The sequence below is a fragment of the Meleagris gallopavo genome, chromosome 8 (assembly GCF_905368555.1).
Source record: "Meleagris gallopavo chromosome 8, MGAL_WU_HG_1.1, whole genome shotgun sequence".
Classification (NCBI taxonomy): Eukaryota; Metazoa; Chordata; class Aves; order Galliformes; family Phasianidae; genus Meleagris; species Meleagris gallopavo.
The window spans coordinates 20,782,700-20,804,256 of NC_139411.1; the positions used below are offsets into that span (position 1 = coordinate 20,782,700).

The 21,557-nt window shown below is 33.8% G+C and overlaps 1 protein-coding gene and 1 long non-coding RNA gene across 2 annotated transcripts; one reads left to right on the forward strand and one right to left on the reverse strand.

Moving 5' to 3' along the window:
* Positions 1 to 6,342: 6,342 nt before the first annotated feature.
* Positions 6,343 to 20,430, reverse strand: LOC146543876 (uncharacterized). The gene is made up of 4 exons (XR_014884713.1): positions 16,398 to 20,430; positions 14,341 to 14,412; positions 12,804 to 12,958; positions 6,343 to 7,148 (listed from the first exon to the last, which is right to left on the reverse strand). It is a non-coding gene; the product is annotated as an uncharacterized LOC146543876 (long non-coding RNA).
* LOC100541206 (heparan sulfate glucosamine 3-O-sulfotransferase 1-like) lies at positions 8,138 to 9,999 on the forward strand. Its single transcript, XM_019617704.2, has one exon. The coding sequence runs from the start codon at positions 8,261 to 8,263 to the stop codon at positions 9,188 to 9,190; it is 930 nt and encodes a 309-aa protein (XP_019473249.1). The 5' UTR covers positions 8,138 to 8,260; the 3' UTR covers positions 9,191 to 9,999.
* Positions 20,431 to 21,557: the final 1,127 nt, after the last annotated feature.

Genomic DNA, 21,557 nt, shown 5'->3' on the forward strand with positions numbered 1-21,557 from the left:
CCAGAGCCTTGAAAAACTTCCCTGAGAAGTTACCAAAAAGATTGGATAAGATACAGAGTTACAAAGGCTGAAGCATTTAACCTTGAGAGAGCAATCGGTGGGGAAAAAGAACCTGCTTCATGGCTGGCCAATTCCTCACACTTCACTCCTAGCTAATTCCCCATTTAGCTGCCAATGTCTGCTGAGCTCTGTCTAGAGTGCTCTTGCCATGCACTGGAACAGTGCTGAGAACTTAAGGAATAATATTTATAACTTCTCCACAGGAAAAACTCTTCCGTGAGCCAAGGCTTTCGTATGTCAGAGTACTTGAACTTATGATGCTTCAGAATCCCTACCAATTCAGATTGACAGGTCTTTAAGTGCAATTTTTTTAAAACCAGGAAGCTATATTCTTATAGGAGCGTGTAACAGAGGCTCTAGTGCCAGCAATTAAATGAGAATTTAATAGCTAAATTAAATCCTGTGGGAATTTGCTCTTTTGTAGATTAAAGCAAGCAACAGATTCTTAATTCTAATTCTGAAGCATCACTAGGTATCAAGGTGTTCTTTCTGACAATGACTGTGGGTAAATGAATAATATTCAATTAATTATATCAGAGGTATAGAGATTAAAATATTGTCTCACTAAGATCTGTAGAAATAAACAAAAACCAGTTATCATCCATATATTGCTCTATCTTTATAATTATGCATTTACTGCTTATTTGGCTGAAGGCTTAGCATTCCAGCTTTGCTACTTCCATTTATATTGGTCCTGATGCACAATTAACAATTACAGGTGTAAGGTTAATTCAATAAAATGATAATATGATTACACTTGAAGTATGCCAGTGTCATGTGGAGAAGGATTGGATGTATAGAATTGGCTTTGTCACACACATTAATCTACCCACCATGTATATCTTACATCACAATAGGAGCAGAATTTATTTTATTTAGAAGCTTGCTTAGAATGTGCCCAGCTTTGTGGAATAAACATGTTAAGGGTGTTCATGAAATTATAGTTCAGTAACTTTTATGTAGGTTTTTTGATTATTATGTTTTCAAAGATACTAAAAAATGTGATGGCTACATCTACAGAAGTTTTATTTTGCTCAGAAATACATCAGAGTACTTATATTGTATATTACTGTATATAAAGTTCTGCTATGTATTTGCAGTTATTATCATCAGACAGTTTTCTATCTTGAGTTATCAGAAATAAGAAAATATTATCCTCACCTTAAGGAAGCAAACTTCTTTCAAAACTCTTATCTGCTAATATCACCTGCCAATGATTAAATACATTTTTAGTTTATACTAACCTTTTTTAGCTTTTCTTTAAATCTGTTATAGTCTGTGTAGCTGATAGAAGAGAAGCCTGCAGCCAACTGCAGTTGTTCTGCATCTTCTAACATTAGTCACCAAACAGCTATTTCCATTTTTATTCCTATTTATGTTCCTATTATTTCTGGCTATTTGCAGTAAAAGAATTTAGATTAGCGATACTATTTAAACTGTTTGAAACAATCCAGCTCATTTGTACCAAATTAAGCTGAGAAGAGATGTGAGTAATGTGAACAGTAGATCTTGAGATACTATCCAAGTAGATGATTTTTTTTTTTCTGATAGAAAGGAGGCAGTGGAGCACTTCAATGAGTCTTACTAGCAGCAGAGGTGAAGAAAAGTAAATCCAACCACCAATTTGTCAGTGATAAGCATGATAAGAGCATAATAATGTCCCCAGCCTAAGCAATCACATATCATTAAAACAGTTGTCCTTGTTATTTACATTGTTTTAGATTTTCAGTATTTTAAAGGGCATATTTTATGCAAATATAAAGAAAACGGTGTGTATGCACTTTGTTCAATCGTACACTCTAAGCATGAATTTAGGCTTGAAACTGTATGCAGGGGGAATTGTTACTCAATACTCTGGCTAATCATCAGAGCTTAACCAGATTACATTTGTATTTTTTACTGGGACCTGAGACCAAATTCCACCACAGAAACTTAAGCCTATCTAAAGTTCATTTTGATTGGGATTTGATTGCAAAATTAAAAATCAGATTTTGTTCTTTCAAAAGGTAACAAACTTGGATTCTATTTTAAACAACTCTGAAAATGATGTTTCTGAACACTGTCATATTTCTGCAAAAATGCAAAATTCTAACATCAAGCCACATGGAAGGTTCTATTTTGAGTCAAATATGTTTCTTTATTTGGGATTCTTCTGAATCTGATCTCACTGAAAATTTTAGTGCAGCTTTACATATATTCAATTGTAGCTATTTCTCATCGCTCTCCTTCTAGAATAAGCTTAGAAGTACTATTTATAATACAATCAGGGTCTACTCAATTATTTATGTTTGAAACTTTTTCAAAATGTTAAATATTCTTTATGCCTGCTCTTTATGCCTGATAACATATATATATGTATATATATATGTGTATATGTTATATATGTATGTTATATGGTGTGTGGTGTGTGTGTGTGTGGGGTGGTGGTGTGTGTGTGGGTGTGTGTGAGGTGTGTGTGAGATGGGTGTGTGTGTGGTGTGTGTGTGTGTTGTGTGTGGTGTGTGTGGTGTGTTGTGTGTGTGTGTTATCATTATTTTCTGAATTCAATCTAGGCATGTCTGACCTGTCTGGACGGAAGTGACTTTTCCTTCCTATTAAATAGGATAGAGTTTTAAAAATTAAACTCTAGTTGTAGTGATAGTAGTTGTTATTTAGAATTATTGTGTAGAGCCAGTCTGTGTAGGATACTTTACATTGGCCTAACTGTCATCATAGTATGATTTTTTTTTTAAAGTAGTTCCTGAAGCCATTCACCTTGTGGTTCGGCTGCTATAACTTTTTCACATTGTCAGTGTGAGAAATGTTCTTAATCATAGAAGTATAATGGATCCGTTACAAGTTGGTGTGCCAGCAAGTCTTAAAAAGGTTGAAAACGATGGTGCTGGGATGAGATGGTATCTAACAGGAAAAAAAATAACAAAAGTATGCATTTTTATAGCAAAAATATTTTTTAAAATTCGACATAAAAACTGCTGTTCTGTTGTATTTGTTCTGAACACCTCTGCTTGTTGTAGCTCTCAGTAGTGAAGAGTATTTTTGCAGCATCAGAGCTCATACTTTGTTTCAGTTTGGAGGGAACAAGAGGGAGGAAACTGCAGTACTCTACAAAATACTCCAATCTTATGCTGAAACACTGGGGAGTTCTCTTTGTTTTTCATACTTTCCTTTAAGATCTGCATGTAATCCAAGTGTAAATTACTATAACATGTAAGTTATATTGCCATCAAAGGGTACAAAACTGGGAGTGGGTGGGGAACTGGAAGTCCTATTTTGTTCTTTTTTCTTGGTTGGACTGTAAACCTTTTATATGACCTTAAGTAGATCACATTAACCCTGACTTTCTGAAGCATTTGCACTCCTGAACTGACTTTATGTTCATTAGTCACAGTTTCCTGCAAGGTGAGAATGCTGCCTTAATAGGGTGCAGAAGAGAGTTCATCAATATAATGTGCTGTGAAATTCCCCAGTTGAAAGTATTACAGGCCGTGGAGAGTGTATTATTACTCATTTATAATGTTAGCAATAAGTAATAATAATATAGGTATGTTTACCCTATTATGTTGTACTTCACCCTGAAGCAAGGTAAATAATTAGCTATTTAGATTTTTTTTAACCATAGATTGCAGGAATTAAAGGTCTTTAGAACATTTCTGCATTATTAAAACAATTTTTCAGCCAGTGTATTTGCTGCTTTTGTTTTTAAAAATGTAAGCCAAACAAAATCCAAAGTTGTTATTCACTTAAATAGTTATCTCCACAGTGCAAATTTCTTTCTGAACTTCGTAACTGCTTAAGTATCATATCTGTTGTTGTTCCCTGTGTTACTAAGCAACACGAAAACTGCCAAATAAACATATAGTATGGTACCATAACTCCAATAATGCATCGCGGAGTTAATTTTTTGGTTATGTTCCATATGGCTAATAGGAATATTTTGAGATTCCAAGTACACAGTACTCCAATGTAAAATATATTGGTTTCATTATAAAAAGCAGTTCATATCTTCTAAAAATGTGCATTTAATTGCATGAAGACAGAAAAGCAGCACAAAAATTATTCAAATAACCTTCCAATTATATTTGATAAATCATGTTTAAATCCTTTTTACATTTATGTAGCAATTATAACCTAACCACAGGATCTAACATCTTAGAGTTTCATCAAAATCAATCAAATCTCTTAGGCTGAAGCTGGAATGTTGTTCTGATGGAATTGCTCCCAAAGGCAATTCTGATCTATTTAGGCATCAGCTTTGCAGCGCATTCTGAATTAAGATTTTTTTTTTCTGGTAGTATTTCCTAGGTAAAGTTTTTTTTTCTAGCAATAAGTCTAGGAAACTTCCACTATGTAAAACTAATTAATTGAAAACTTGTTAAACTAACTATTGTTTTCAAAAATGCTACTAATACTTGGTGTATAGGAAACATGGCATCTCCTGTTACTTGGTTTCCAAATGTGTTTTTATAGAGAAGTGCTGATTTTAATATTCATTTACTGTCATTATATGTGAACCTGAAAACATTTTGGAAGACAAATTTTTCCTGAATTCCAAGTACAAATTTCTTATTCAGCTTTCAGGCTTCTCTCAATCACAGTATTTATGCATGATTCTTTGCTGAGTGAAGCCATAAGCAACATTTGTGATATTTATTTCACTGAATTTTTATTTTACTAAAAAAATATCAGTAAGTTTGGATGTTTTTCATCCATCACCTTGAACCATCAACATAAGATGAACTCACTTCTATCCATACTACTGCAGAGATCCAAAACTGAAATCCTTTTCTATTATCCTTGTCAGTCTCAAAAATATTTCTTATCTATAATTCCAAAAACATTTTTTTCTGATTAATCAAAGATGCCTAACATTTTTGAAACTGACTGGGATAGTTCTGGAATTTTAATTAAATTATTTAAGTTTGTTTACTACTTCATGGTATTTGCAAGGCAGTGCTTTCTTGCCCAAGATTGATCTTGCCTTTATCAAAGTAATCTTAAGTGAATGTTAGAACAAAAAAAGGTAAATTGAAAAAAAAAAAAAAAAAAAAGGGATTTACAACCATAATTCCTCAATCTTCTTTAAATAATTTTAATTTTAGAATGAAGATTAGAATGTAAATTAATGCTAAAATTTTGGAAAATGTTAAAATATTATCTGTTCTCAGCTCCCCTCCTAGCTTACTGAGATTACAGAATTGCAGCAATATTGCTGTATATTCTTTCCAGCTAAGAGAGGAAGTGCTTCTAAAAGCAACTGATGTATAGCTCTGTCCTTACTGTAAATAGGAAGTCTAAGAAGGCTGTCAATCAATAAGTTATGTATTTGCCAAAAGGCTTAGGATTAATGAAGCAAAGTCACTGCTTGCAAACATGCTTGGAATTTGAAGGCCAATATTTTTTGAGTCACCTAGGGTGTGATGCCTTAAACAACATGTTCAGCGTTGTACACTCTTTGGGTGCTTTTCAAAATCAACAGATATTAACTGTCATTTATAGCAGAATGCATTTTGATTCTTCAGCATGTTTACTATTTCCCAAACTTCCCACCCAAAAAAGCAGTAATTCTTAAAACAAAATGGGTTTGGTATAAATGTACCTATTCTTCCATCTGGTAATTTCCACAGAAATATTTGCATTCTCTGTTCTTTAAACAGAATTTCTACGTGGAGTTCTTAGTTAAAAGCCTATTACCTTTGAAATCAATTCTTTCATGTTAGTAAAGAATCGTATTTTTTCCTGTTTCTGGTTTAAAACTCAGTTTAGACCTGGACTTTTCCACTATTTAGTATATGTATGCTCATCCACTTTACCTGATTGAAATTATATTTTTTTCGAAGAAATAGCCATGCTTAGGGATTCCTTGGACATAGTAGGGAATGCTCTGCATAGATTTACTCACTAAAGTTCACAGTTTACTTTTTTAAAAGTCTAATTTTAAAATTAAAGTGTTAATACTTGCTATCTGTGAGTTTAGAGGTCAATCAAGACTCCAAAGATCATTCCATAATTATCAAGGATGTTGTAGTATGTTTTAATGGGAAGATTTAGAAAATATATTCAGGAAATCTTGCCTAGATTGTTATTATCAAAAGTGTTTTTATATTACTTTTTAAGTCTGTAAAGTAAGCCTCAAAGGAAACAGCTTCTGAATAGCAACACTAAATGCTCCTCAGAGCCATGACAAATGGGAATTGGCTGTGTTCTCTAAGGTTTTTTTCTAAGAGGCAAAGTACTGTGACCAGTGTATTCAGAAAAAGAAAGCGACTGACAGTGGAAACAAAGAAGGAGCTAAGGCTTTAATATTTCTGAGATGGCTTTAAAATATGAGCCATAATTCAAATAGCATACAAAATCAGTTGGCTTAAAATGACTACTGCTTTACTGCATGAAATAGCTTGTTTCCATACTAAAACCAAAACAAATCAAGGAAATAGATCTATCATGCAAACCTCACAATTGTATAATTGCTGAGAAATGGGGAAAATTCCAAGAATCCTCTCAAATAAGTTTTCTTTGTAAGGTTTTTTTCAGGCATAGGAATGGGCATTCCAAGAATAGTGTCTTCAGTACAAGTGTTGCACTGATTTGAATTTTTTCTTTTATCAGCATTGTTGTGATGGTTAGAAATACATTTCAAACAGCATTACAATATCAAACTATTATAATTTACAAATTTGAAAAGCGGGCCCAGAAAAACCTAATGAGATTCAACAAGGTTAACCGCAGGTTATTACACTTGGGTTAGGACGATCCAGATATGAGTACAGAGTGGAAGAACTCCTTGAGAAGTAGAACTGCAGAAGAGGACTTTGGGGTTCTTGTGGATGAAAAGCTGGATGTGATGTGCTTGCAACCAAGAAGGCCAACAGTGTCTTGGACTGCATCAAAAGAGGGGCAGCAGCAGGATAAGGGAGATCATCATCCCCTCTTCTCTCATGAAGTCCGATCTGGAGTCCTGTGTCCTGGCCTGGGGCCCCCAGCACAAGAAAGTCACGGAGTTGTTGGAGTAGATCCAGAGGAGGGTCACAGAGATGATCCAAGAGCTGGAGCAGTTCTCCTAATGGCTGTGGAAGTTGGACTTGTTTAGCCTGGAGAAGAGAAAGCTCCATAGGAATCTCATTGCAGCTTTCCAGTTCTTAAAAGAAACTCAGTAATCAGAAGGAAGACTGAATTTTTAGATGGTCTGTTAGTGGTTTGAAAAGAGGTGAATAGTTTTAAACTAAACGAGGAGTTTTAGATTAGATGTTAGAAGCAAATTGTTTATTCAAAGGCATTGGAGCAGGCTGCCCAGAGAAACTGTGGATGCCCCATTTCTGGAGGCATTTAAGACCAAATTAAATGGAATCCTGGGCAGCCTGTTCTAGTGGGTAACTACCTTGCTCACATTGGGGGAGTTGGAACTGAAAATGATCTTTATGGTCCCCTCCAACCTAAGCCATTTTGTGATTGATTCTATGAATATATACAAAACTTTTCCTAAGATTCCAAAGGCTAGCAACACAGTTAAAGTGACATTTTATTTCACTTACATGTGCATGTGTACGCACTTTAAAATGACAGAATAATAACTGGATGAAGAAAAAAGAGGGTATCCAACTTCAATCAGACTTGCTTCCGTACAACATTTTTACTTTGGAAAGTATTTAGGCATTTGTATTTAGGCATTTCTTTTTCAGAGCTTCAGAAGGACTGCAGAATTATACTGAAATATCTGTTTTTACCAAGTTTTTCCTAACACCTGAATGGCCACACTCCACAGCACTTGAATAGCTGCAAAGAAACCACCCTGTCACATCAATTTTAGTTTTGTTTTTTTTTCCCCACACTGATTCAACAAAGGCACAGCACTCCTGCTTTGCAATGCTATTATTCATCTGCTTTTCCTCCTCATCACCATCCTCATTTTCCTCCTTCTTTTTCATCTTTATCATCTTCTGAGAAAAAAGCCAGGTAAAACAGGTAACTGTAACAGATAAATTTTCTATTGTGATTACAGATTGGATTTGTGAATTGAATGGTAAATTGAATTTCCAATTTGTGATGGATTTAGAAATATTTATTTGACTTATTTTATTTTGCAGATGCTTCAGAAAATTGCTGTTTGTTTACCGCTGGTTCTGCCAACCAACTCAAGAAAGGACCGATCTATTCTTTCATTAATCAAACGCAATATTATCTTGAACTAATTATTCTTCTCCACATGGCCTTTCTTCTGGTGTCAGCTTATTTTTTGCTGACTCATACTCAGGGTGCTCCTGTAGAGAATGGGGCACTGTTGGAAACATTGAAGTCACAGGTAGGATTATTCAGCAATAAAAGTGAACACTATTCAGCACAGGTGAGACCTCCTGGCACAAGCCGACGAATACCTCAGACAATTATCATTGGAGTTCGTAAAGGAGGGACAAGGGCTTTGCTGGAAATGTTGGATATTCATCCTAATATTGTTGTAGCAGCTACAGAAGTCCACTTTTTTGACTGGGATGAAAATTATGTGAAAGGAATAGACTGGTATAGGAGTTTGATGCCATTTTCTTATGGAAATCAAATTACTATTGAGAAAACACCAGGCTATTTTACATCACCACAGGCTCCAGAAAGAATTCATGACATGAATAGCTCCATTAAGCTGCTGCTCATTCTGAGAGATCCCACTGAGAGAGTTATATCTGACTATACCCAAGTATATTACAACAGAGTAGAAAGTCACAAGCCTGTTCAGCTTTTTGAAGATATTGTTATTAAGAATGGAGCACTTAATACTAAATACAAAGCTATTCAGAGAAGTTTATATGATGTTCATATGGAAAAGTGGCTTAAACATTTCAGTTTGGATCAGATTCACATAGTGGATGGCAATACTTTAATCAAGGACCCTCTTCCTGAATTACAAAAAGTTGAGAGGTTTCTGAATCTTCCTTCTCGAATTATGTCTTCTAATTTTTACTTTAACCAAACTAAGGGATTCTATTGCATTCGAAGTGATGGAAGAGAGAGATGTTTACATGAATCCAAAGGGCGACCCCATCCTCTTGTTAACAACACTGTTTTAGAACAACTTTATTCTTACTTCAGAGAGCACAATGCAAAATTTTACAGAATGGTTAATCATTCTTTTGACTGGCATTAATGCATTTGCAATCAATGCTTCTTTAAAAGGGCCTGAAATGAACTCTTCCAAGCATATCTTTGTAACATGTAGAGATTCATATTATGAGAACTTATACTGGCTATATATAGAAGCAGTGATGTGTTTGCTTCACTGGAACAAGACATCCGTCAACTCATTAAAATGTTGGGAAAAATGTTTCATGTATTTGTATGGTTACTCTGGATCATATTCTAATCTTCTTTTTCCCATCATGCAAATCATTCCCATCAGAATCTCAATAGACTTAATTCACATTTGATGTTTTGGAAAAATGACTGCTTTTAACAATGTAAAAATGTACATATTTGAAACTGTATTGTTCTAACTGTTCTGTATTTTTTTGTCCTTCGTATTTTTTATATCAAGTATGAGGATAGTGACATTGATTTCTAGAATTTTTCCTACAATAGGTTAAATTATATGTTAAACAGGGGCATAAATAGTGGCTCCAGTAAATAATTCATCCTATGCTAATATGTTAAAACTTTCATACAATTAATAATAATAGGAATCTATTTCACCTTCGATTTTGAGTAGGTGAACTAGAAGATCCTTGTCTGTATATCATTAGTATTAAATCACAGTCTTAATATCTTGGGTCTGAAAAAAAAAATAATCTCCACATAATAAAGTAAGAATATGAACTGTCTGAAGAAGTTTAGGAAGTGAGAGATCTGAATGTAAAGAAGTTAAAAACATCCCAGGCAAACTCAATTTACACCATTATTCTGTATAGTAAAATGCAAAAAAAAAAAATTGTTAATATCAGCACCTGTACAAATGTTTGATTATATAAATTATTTTACTTTGCATTTGAATGAAAAAGATAACTCCTTATCAGTACTATCATATTATATTTGTGTTCTGTGACTAAGTTATTCTATTTCTCTCCCAGCTTTACTTTAAGTATCTCCATTGGAATAGTGATTCTTTTGAATAAGAAAAACACATTTCTTTGCCTGCCCTTCAAAGCATGGAGTATTCTTTGTAATTTCTAATGCAGGTCATGGGAGGTACTCAGACTTAAAAGTAATATGTCTTTTATATTTGTATATCTCAAATATACTATGGATGACATACTCAGATCATGTATAAAAGTGACATCCTGCATAAGGAACTTTTCTTTTTGATATCTTTTGCCTGACAATATTGTCTGCTCTTTTGCATATATCAGTACCAAAGAAGAAAATCAACTTGAAATGTTAAATGCTAAATGCTAAATAGAACTATACAAATGCAAGCACATGTGCTTGTTTGAAATTGTACCTTGCAATCCAAAAATCCTGGTGAGCTATAATTGTGTGGGCACACTCTAAGCATCAGACTCTACCTAATCCTGTTGAAAGTACTGAATATCTGTATTTTTCTGTTTAAGCAACTGTGCAGGCTACAGGACGTGTTCCCAATGTGGAATTCAGTCGTCTTTTTCATGAGTTTGAAGGTACGTATTGCAACACTAATTTTGGGTTTCTAAATCGCCTTACTAAAGTGCTACTTAGGTGTTAGGGAGATAGCATTCTTCTTCCACTGAATCTGTTCAGAATCAGGCCCACTACAGATTAGTTGGAAAGAGCTGTCATCATACTCCTTCAATAATTGTAAATAACAAATTTTGTTATTCTACTACCTGTAGATGTATATCTAAGATGGAAAATTATGCTAGTTTTTCATTAGCCTATAATTAACCTCTAAAATTTTCTTTCTAAAATCTGATTACTTTGTTCAAAATCATTATTTTTTTTTCTTCCATCTTTTCTGAGGTTGTGACTTCTCAATCATTAGTATTGTTACTATCTGGGCACTATTCAGAAATACAAAGCTGATGTGCATCAGATGTGGAAATATAAATGCATTTCTTTCAAATTCACCAAGATCCAAGTTTATAGTTTTTCTTGCAGTAATGTTTTCTTTTTCTTATATGTCCCAAAACTTGTCATATTTTTAATTTGCTGCTTTTCCACGATTACTCTTTTTAGTAGCGTTCTTGTTTCCGTTTGCTTCTTTTCCATGATAATTTTAATAGCGTTGTTGTTTTCTTTTTTCTATTCTTTTTTTTTTTTTTTTTGCAATGAATCTAATCTCAAAACACTGTAGAGTTTAACAAAGGCTTCAGGAAGCTTTCAGTAATGAGACTTCATATGTCTATGCATCACTTTCAATTTCACGGGTTAATGTCTTTCTATATTTATGTTAGCAGACATCAAGACAACTTCTCTGAAGTTTACTTTAAGTGAGTTGAATGCAGAAGTACTACTTGGCAAAAGCTGGATACATCTTTGAAAATGCAGATCTCTTTCTAGACTTCACATTTCAAGGAGTGCTGATCAGTATAGATTAGTGATACATATGTTTTCTTGATTTGTTAGCACTCTTCATTCCTAATAAGCATTTTTGGAAGGACAGAGTTTTTGGAATAAACTCAATATTTTAGTTTACTAATACCAGAAGAAATGGCTCTTTTGTTCTGGTTTTACATAAAAAGATTCTCATCTGAAGTGAGGTAAACGGTCTACAAAGATGCAAATTAACCTGCACAAAAGAATTAAGTGAATACAGCAAACTGTAATTTAGCATTGCAAATTGCTTCAATCATAGTTCTCCATTTTGTGATCTGAAAGATGTATCGCATGCAGTTCTAGCCTTCTCGGTTGAGCTATACTTGATGATGAAAAGCCAAAATTATTTTTCTCCCCAAAAAGTATGCAATTTTGGGTGTGTAGAATTGAAAGTAGGTTGAATTTCCTGCAGAACCATAACTGATGAAATTATTAACAAAATAGTCCTCAATTTAATAAATGATAGTATCTATTAAGAATTCCAATAATTTCTGTAAACTGTTCTTCGCCAAAGTGGTCATCAAGGGACTCTTTTGTCTTACTATCTGATACTTAGGAGGCTTCAAGAGAAGTAACTTTTTTATAGGAAGATTGCTTAAAGAGAATGTGTGGCTGTCTCAAAGGTTGTTGAGAGCATCTGAAATATAATGTAGTCACATGTAGTATCATTGCAGAATTTAGGATGATTTGAATGGTCTTTGAGATTTACATTGCATAGATATCAAGCTTTCATATTAAATGTTGTTCTTTTTTTTATGTACAATAATTAGTGTTGCATTACTTTAGTATGACTGAGAACAGGCAATTTCAAGCAACTGCAACCATAACTGGATCAGTTGAGACTGCCACAATAAGAAGCAATCCCAAACTTGTTAACTATATGAGTCTAATCTTAGCAATTTTTTAAATGTAGGCTATATATATTACAAATTCTCTATCAACAGGAAACGATGAGAAAGTTAAGATTTTCTTTTTTTCCAAAAAAATATCCCACTAGTACTTAAGTGATATAAAAGAACCTCTTTGTTTCCTTTACCATGCACCTTCCAGAATCATTTTACCAGGAAGAGTGCTGAGTCTTTTTGTTGTATCCTGTCTATCTAGCTGCTCAAAACCGCTGTGCTGAAAGTCATCTTTCACTGCATAGCCTTAATAGAACATTTACAGTCCTTCTTTAAGACCTTCTTGCCTAACTTTTTTTTTTAATATTCATAGCAATATTTTGGAGAACTTTATGGAAGGCATAGACTAAGTACCCATCATTGTATGCTGCTACACAAAAGGAACTCCTTCAGTATCCTTTAGGTGCAGTCATAATCCTATAAAATACACTGAACAAAGATTAGAGTGTCTGCTGTAGGGAAGTACATCCGCACAGTTTTTTCACTCTTCATGTACATTTCAAGGAATCCTGAAAAAGAGAAGTAAAAATAAGCAGCTCAACTACTTGTTGCCTTGGTCAATTTAGATGTTTTCAACAATTAAACAAAAATTGGAAATTCTAAGTAAGTTTTTCCTAGTTCACATTGATCAGAAATTGTCACTGTTCTCAAAAATAGGGTTAATTATGAAGTGTTAAATGTGATTGTTCAATTTATTGGTATAAACAACTTTGAAGAAATATTCCAGCCTTAGTTAAAACTTCTGCTTCTCTTGGGACTGCATCCCACTATGGTATGTAACAATAGGATGAGGAGTAATGAACTAAAATGTGTACGTAGGAAGTTCCATGCTAATATGTGGAAGAACTATACGGTAAGGCTGATAGAGCACTGGAACAGGCTGCCCAGAGGGCATTCTCATTCTATGGAAATACGCAAGACCCATCTGGATGCCTACCTGTGCAACCTGTTGCAAGGTACCTGCTTTAGAGAGGGGGGTTGGATGCCGTGATCTCTTGAGGTCCCTTCCAACCCCTGTGATTCTGTGATTATCATGATTAAACAAGAAATGACAGGAATTAATGTGGTCAAAAAAAGAACTCTTGGATTATTACTTTTCTAAAAAGTAATTTAAAAGGATACTTAAAAGAATAAAGAGATCTTAATTTACAGTCAGAGTTGTATGATAACCATCACAATAACTTTTCCTTGAAGAAAAAAGAATATTTAATTTGTTCAAGTAATGATTATGGTCCTGTGGATTATTATTTTCTGTGCTTGTGGGTTTGATCTTTTATTTCCTTCAAGTGTCTGAATTTTATTATAGAAATGATATATTGGAATTAAATTCAATGATAATTTGCCGAACACATCATTAATCACTAGCAGCAGTTAACAACAAGTATTTAGTTACTGGACAAATAGTTTCCACTTTGGTCTTTCCAAGCTTTAATTTGACTTACCATTTTTTTAAATATATTTAAAAAAAAAATTGAAATTTTACATCACCAATTAATTAGACTTTTTAGTATCGTTCTGTGATCATAGAAGAATTCTTTTTTTTTTTTTTTTAAGTTAGTTAACAGATATGAGCTTATTAGAATTCCTGAAAAAAAATATTGGAAATAAAGATACTAATAAAATGAAAGTATAAGATAGTACCTTGAAGTTGAAACTGCTAGTTGAAAATGTAGAAGATTTAAAAAGACTGATATGAATCACACTTTCATGGTAAAATAGATGTTAGCACTATGTACTACATTTCATGTAGTAATGCATGTAACCAGTGTTATGAAGTCTATTTTTTGATGTAAAATTGTCTTATGCTTTTACATTGTATGTTCTTTGATTTCCATTACAGAATGTTCTCAGTAACTATTTCCTGAAAAGTGCCCTAATGTAGACACTTTACCAGGGATGCAGGGTTTTCCTCTCAAGGGATATTGGACCCTCTCAAGCGTCTTTTGGTTTTAAATTGTTTCCTCTGAGATTAAAAAAAAAAAAAAGTGTTTTGAGTGACATTTGAAACAAAAGCAGAGACTTTTTATTAAACCAGAATTAAAAATATTTAATACTTTTCCCAGTGAAGAACAATATTTTATAGGAACTTATAATAGTTGTTTAACAAATAATCTTTCTGTATTTTTCTCTTTCTTCGCTGGATAGTATAACTGATTTATGGGTTGAAATTGAAATGGCAGAAGTGCAGGTAGTTAAGAAACCCTTTGCCATTTGGACCTGCTAAAATGTTTCTATTTTGAACTATCAAACACTATTTTATTCTATTCTATGTATCTGTGTGTGAATGTGGGTGGGTGACAAACCATAGTATTGGAGGACAGGTTCAGCATATTATATCTGTACTTTGGCCAAATGCTGCAGTGCTGGGAAGTAACTCTGTACTAAGTGTTAGGAGTTTTTTAAATCCTTTCTGGAAAATTAACCGTGCGAGATGTGTAGGTTTTGTTGTTGATTTGACAAGGGCTGTCAGCCCCAAATGCTGTGCAACTGTCATAAGAAGATTGAAGATATCTCTTCTAACTCTGCTAAGATACAAATCTACCACTGTAGACAAGTGACACAGATGGAAAAACTTTAAACTGTAGGGGGTGCATCACTGCCTTGAGTGAAGAAAGACTAAAGGCTCATAAACAACATATGCTATACTTAGGCATATGCACACATCATACAGAGCTTGCAAAATACACTTGGTCTAAAACAAAAACAAGCTGAATCTATAACCATGCACCAAAGTGATCCTGTTGAAGGCATACTGAACTGCAGGCAGCTGTTACAGTATGAGCTATTTGTAACATTATTTCATGTAATGAACGGAAGTCTGTTTAGGCTATGCTGTAGGCATCTGTCCTCTGTGAGCTATCGACATATACTATTCTTAATATTTTCAACTTGCAGATAATGGGTATTGTTTCCTCAGATTCAAGTGCAGCTGCATCCATTATGTTTTTCAGACAGCCTATGTTTACATGATTGCAGGTTTTTGTTAAGTGGAAGTATGGCAGAATGAAAAAAGATGAACAGATTCTCCAGGAAAAAGTAACTGATGAGTTATATACGTAGTGCCTATTCATGTTGGAAGTGAGCAGAGCAGATCAGGACTCAAAATAAACTGCCTTTCATACTTTTCAAAAATAAACTTTCTAAGGAAGTTTATAGATTTGTAATTTAGATTAAAAAAAGCAAAATGAAACAAAAACAACCTCTTACCTTGTTTGGAATTTTAAAACTGAAATTCATCTGAGTTAAGAATGCATTGGTTTTAATGTTACTGTGTTTCTAGTAATATTTAAATTGCACTGTTTGTTTCAGTTATTTAAAAAAAAATTTAGTGAATGCCCTTTCTGCCAGCTGCAATTAGTGTTATATGGACAGAGTTCACAATTAATTGCTCACATTAAAAACACAAAATTAGATAGGTGTTAGATAGCCATCTGACACTTTATTTCAGTGAGAAAATGTCATACAAAATGAAACGACAGTGGTATAAAATAGTGGATCATGGTGAGTATTATGTACTGTGGTTTATACAAAAGAAGATCGGAGCAGCTTCAGCCACTTGAATGACTACTTCCACCATCTTTTGTGGGTTTGGAAAAAGTGATTCTTCCCATCCATCAAACAGACATACAAGGTTCAAACTTTTTTTCCCAGTTCTTGTGGAAATGAACACTTAAATGGCCTTCTTTCCCCTTGAATTACCTGCAAGATGGATCTCTGTCAAATTGCAATATGTATAGCATTGGTAACAGCAAACTAACTTGAGAAGCCCCATTTCATTTCATTTTCTAAGTGCTTGGCCTTCCATTATTTTTGTCCAAAAATGCACTTGTCACAGATAATTTTGCCATTCATAAATACAGCTGCCCATAAAAGTGCAAATGAAATATACCAATAACATTTTCTGTAGCAACTGGATGTAATAAGCCAAAAAATACAAAAGTACATCACCTTCCCAGAGTCCTTTGTGCATTATTCCTTTTTATCAGATTAGAATGGTTTACAGTTATGAGTTCTTTTTTGACTTCCTATTGTCATTACGCTGGTATTAAGATAAAAATTAACAGGATTATGTTACTTTACTTTAATAAGTATAGGATGTTTATTTTACAGAAACACATCACTGTCATTCATTCACTATCTTTGATTTTCTTTTCTTTCTATACAAGCATAATAACTTTTTCTTTTTTTGTTTTTTTTTTTTTTTTTTTTTTTTGAGGAGAGGAAAAAAATTATCTTCCATTTTAGAAGTATTTATTTGCTGTTTAACAGAAGTATTAATTCATGCACTCCACTACAATTAGCGGCACCAATTTCAGTCAACTGCAGTGAGTACTGGAAAACTACTCTTAATTTGTAGTGAGAATTTAGCCCCAAATGCATGCAGAGAATGTTACTTCAGTCTTGGGTAGCTGATAAGCCAAACAAAATAGCCTTACTTTCTGAAACATAAATACTCTTATCACATGAACATTTAATAGTAATACTGATATAGCAGCTACTTCTCAGATTGATATTTTGGTAGAAATACTAGTCAGTAAATTAGCCAGTGGCAAGCAATAAGCTGCATTCTCTAACTTCATATATAAATAAGTGTATTCACTGCAAAGAGAGAGGGAAAAAAATTCCTTTATTTGCATCACTGGCCTCATTCTGTCAACTTATCACCCAGATTGCTGGATACACACAGAGATGCATTCTGGCAATGCTATGGAGGGACCTGCATTTCCTGCTGTCTATTTCAACTTATTAGCAATAGGATGATGCTTCTGGCACATCTAAAATAAATTAATACTGGATTAATTCAATTCAAAAAGATGCCAAGAAAACACATCACAGGTTCATTCATCACAAACTCGAGAGCAACATGTTTAAAAAGGAATACCATAGTAATTATGTTTACATATATAACTGCCTAAAGCTGAGCCAGATGACAAAATGTATTCTAACACGGATTCAGTACTGATTAAGCCACCAGTTCATAAAATAAATATATAGTATTTTCAGCAGTAGCACAAAGAAATAATTAGTTTTGTTTTACTTTAGAAAGCATTTTGTCTGAAATACCAAAAGATTGTTATTGCTTCCAATTCAAAGTGGTATTCTGTAGCCTTTGATCAGACATAACTCTTCATAGCAGACATTATGCTTGAGCTAGACTTGCAGATCTGGATCATTGGTTTGAATGTGCTTGATCTTGGTACGACCTTTGTCTTCAGTGGAATCTCAGATACAAGTTTGTTTTATGCAACACAAGTAAACCTGTCAGAATTTCACTGGATGTGAAGGTGAATTCAAATTTACTCATCTTGTAGTCATGACTGGCAGATGAAATGGGAATATAGTAATATGGATACCTTTAGGAAAAGAATCTCAGAATGTTTAGTAGCTTGCCCTCTGCACGTTCCCCAACTGAAGAGCATAAAAGTTTTACTTCTTTCTTATCTCAAGTATTACTTGTTTGTGATTTAAAATAAACAGTAAGCAAGCATGATTGCCTCTCAAATATGCTCAAAAATGCTGAAAGCCAAAAAGACAAATTAATATTTATTTTTTCATAAGCAATGTCAAAAATCAAATGTTAATGACACTGTAATGAGAATTATCACATTACAGTGGTCTTTCTTCCCTAGCCTGTTATTTTAAATTGCAACTACTAACTGTGAAATAAGTACAATTAGAACATTACTGCAGAAAGCTTTCTGGTTAGAGATTGAAAGTATATTTTGAACGTACTATGGAAATATATATAGCTTTGGAAGGAAAACATTCCCTATACCCAGTACTCCAGAGAAGGAGATACTGCACACACTCAGCTTGTTCTGTTTCAGAAAGCCCTCAGGCCCCAAATTTCTCTCTCCTAACCGTCAAGATTTAAATGGAATACAGGGCATCAGAAGCTCAAAAATGCACTTGGGATGCAATACTCTTGGGACTTTAAATATTTACTTGAAAAATCTTCACCCTTGGGCTAACAGGCAGCTGAGACAAATAGCAAAACATAGCAGAGTCACACTCCCTTCTGCTAATCTCCCTCTTGCAACAATAGGGAAACTACATAGTCAACTAGCTGCGGGCAATGAATCATGTACTCAAGTTGCACTTACGCATTATGTATTTCTTTAATGTCTATCATTTAAAAAAGATGTGCATTGTGATTATTATGAGGGAATTCATACTCATTGCAAGAAAGCAATAGCAGCTTTAAGTCCTTCAATTGCTGCCACAGGTCAATAATTGTATGTAGACCACACAGGCCTTCAGGAACAGTGCCTCTACACAAGTCAAAAGGCCTGGGGAAATAGCACTTTCTTCAAACCGCCTCCTGCCCAAACCTTAACGTGGTAAGTTAATTCTGTAGGAATTCTGTCTTTGTTAATCTCACGTATTTTTATAGTGTACTTTGGTCATTACAAATGGAAAAACACTTGCATGTCTTCTTTAGTTGCAACTGGTTATACATATGTTAAAGGCAACCCAGGCCATCTTCCTCTCAACCCTTGAAAAGCCCAATCGTGCTTTACATGTAAGCATACTTTCCAGACTCTTGTGAAACAAAACAGGTAAAAGCACACAAGAAGATAACTATGTTCACAGTATGGTGACAGCATCCACAGTCCCAACTGCCTTAAAAAGATAAGCTTTTCCCAAAGAACTGGAAAGCAAAATCATGCGTTCCTTTCAACTATTCAGTTTATTTTACCTTCAATTTTTAAGATTTTATGGTGTTCTACTGCCACATATCCATGCTTCTTCTTACAACCAGAAAACATACATATATTCTTTTACACATATAATTAAGTAATAAGCCAAGACACCTTACTTATATGTCCACAGGTTTCCAGTAGCTGAAATTTTTGTAAGAAAAAGGAACAATTACTCTGGGACTTGCACTTCAACCATAGGAGCTGGCCAACTTGGAAATTCATCACACACCTCCTCTTTCTATCTAATTACTTTGAAAACTGGTTCTTCATGAGTAGCAGAGAGAAATGATGCCACACTGAGAAGATACCTACCACTATTCATCAATTTACTCTTCCTTCAATTTATACTAAATATCATAATATAAAACCAAATTCCTCAGCTAATTGGAATTTGGCTTGTGGTAGGAGCTTGTAAAGATTTAGATCATACTCTATGTATACACCCAGTTTTTTTGTTTGTTTTTTTAATCTGGGGAATATATTCCTTTGTTGATAATAATCAATGATGTATACTTCTTTTATTCTTTACATGGATACATACATAAGTTACTGAATTTAATATAAGTCTCGATTGATTGCCAGTAGATGCGTTTTCTTCATCAGTTATACCTAGAAGTATGCTGGTGGGTATTAATCTCTCCTCCATCCAATTCACATCTATTTCAGCTTATCTCTACCTCAATCACCTCAATCACTGCAGAGAAACTAAATTTTCAAAGCTTTTTGTCAAGAGGAAGAAGCAGTTTTCAGAGCTCCAGGCTTACAAGTCAGCTGTTAATGTACTGTGACTTCCTTCAGCAGTAATTAAATTGGATGCATGTTTAACCAAAGAAAATTTGCCATTATTACAGCAAAAAAGAAAGGCAAGTACTGTTGCAACAAATTTGTCATACAATAGACTTTAAAAAATTAAAAATAAAATCCTTTACATATGTTATACTGAACAGTGCATAGTCACAAAGATATTATTCCTTAGCAGCTCTCTTAAATGTGTAGGCAGGACAAACCTCTAGTGTGCTATAGGAAAAGCATCTCCATGGGACAGGTAGCCTATTCTCTGTAGTAGTACCTTTAGGTTTGATCTACTAATAATCCTTTATAGAGAAAAATGGAGCAAGATAAATTCTCTTCCAGGTTTCCTAAATGCAATTTCATGTCTTTCTATAATGAAAGAAATCAAACAACTGGAAGAAATCAAACAACTGGAAGAAATCAAACAACTGGAAGAAATCAAACAACTGGAAGAAATCAAACAACTGGAAGAAATCAAACAACTGGAAGAAATCAAACAACTGGAAGAAATCAAACAACTGGGAAAGTCTGAGAAGGAAGGAAGAAAACAAAGACATGAATTTATACATTCTTAATGCAAGCATTCAAAGAAACTCCTAGACTGAGAGAGAAATTCCAAACCACACAATAAAACTCAACATTCAAAGTATTCCTGACATATATAGTATCTATAAAACAGTGTTTATATTTATGTGGCTAAAGTTAAAATCTATTGTGCTAAGATGCAAATTTACTTAGATGCTAGGGTGAAAAATGGAGAAATGTTAAATAAGAAAAGATGAGTTAAACAACAGATTGACCTATCACAAGAGGAGAACATTAGACAAAATAAAGCAAGGTACTGTTTCTCATGCACATTATGTAAATATATTAAGTGAACTGAATCACATCTACTGCTCCTTTATTTTTTAGATTTATTGGATTTTTTTCTTTTTCTTCTCAAAATTAATATGTACTGTTTGAATATTCACTGTAGTGTGAATAGAATACTGTTGGGTTTAGAAATATACTACATTATAGGGATTATTTCTCAATTACACTTACTGTACATGATAAGAAATAACAATATGAACATTAACAACCAAGCATGTTGAATTGGATGCTGAGACAAAATAATTTTTCAGACAAACTGAAGCTATTGTGGATGTTCTTGTATTTTAAAGATACATCTTAGCTGTCTAAGTCTCACCTATTTAATTAGAATGACTATCAGTCTGAGCTGACTGCTACATTTACATTTTTCCTGCTATAGCAATAGTTTCTTGATTTTTTTTCCTGCAAGTACTTGTTGTGCTTGCCAGAGGAAAGCAAAAAAAAAAATGAGCATTAGTTTTCTTTGAAGAAGTCCCTTTGATTAATGCTGTCTTAATCACAGATACCTGATTTGTTCAAGTATTTTCACATCTGTCTGTATATTATCTTTACTCATCAGGGTCAAACAGACATATAGGATTTTCTGGGTGCCTGAAAAGAGTGTGACATTAAATATGGATGTATTAATGCATGCAAAAGTACTTATTTCTAGACAAGTATTTTTAAAGTTGTTATTTCTGTTTAAGTGTAAAGAGAAATGGTACTAGCTGTAGGCTCTGTAGACTTTTCAGATGTATCT

Coding starts and splice junctions, on each gene's coding strand:
- LOC100541206 (XM_019617704.2), top strand. CDS start 8,261: ATGGCCTTTCTTCTGGTGTCAGCTTATTTTTTGCTGACTCATACTCAG.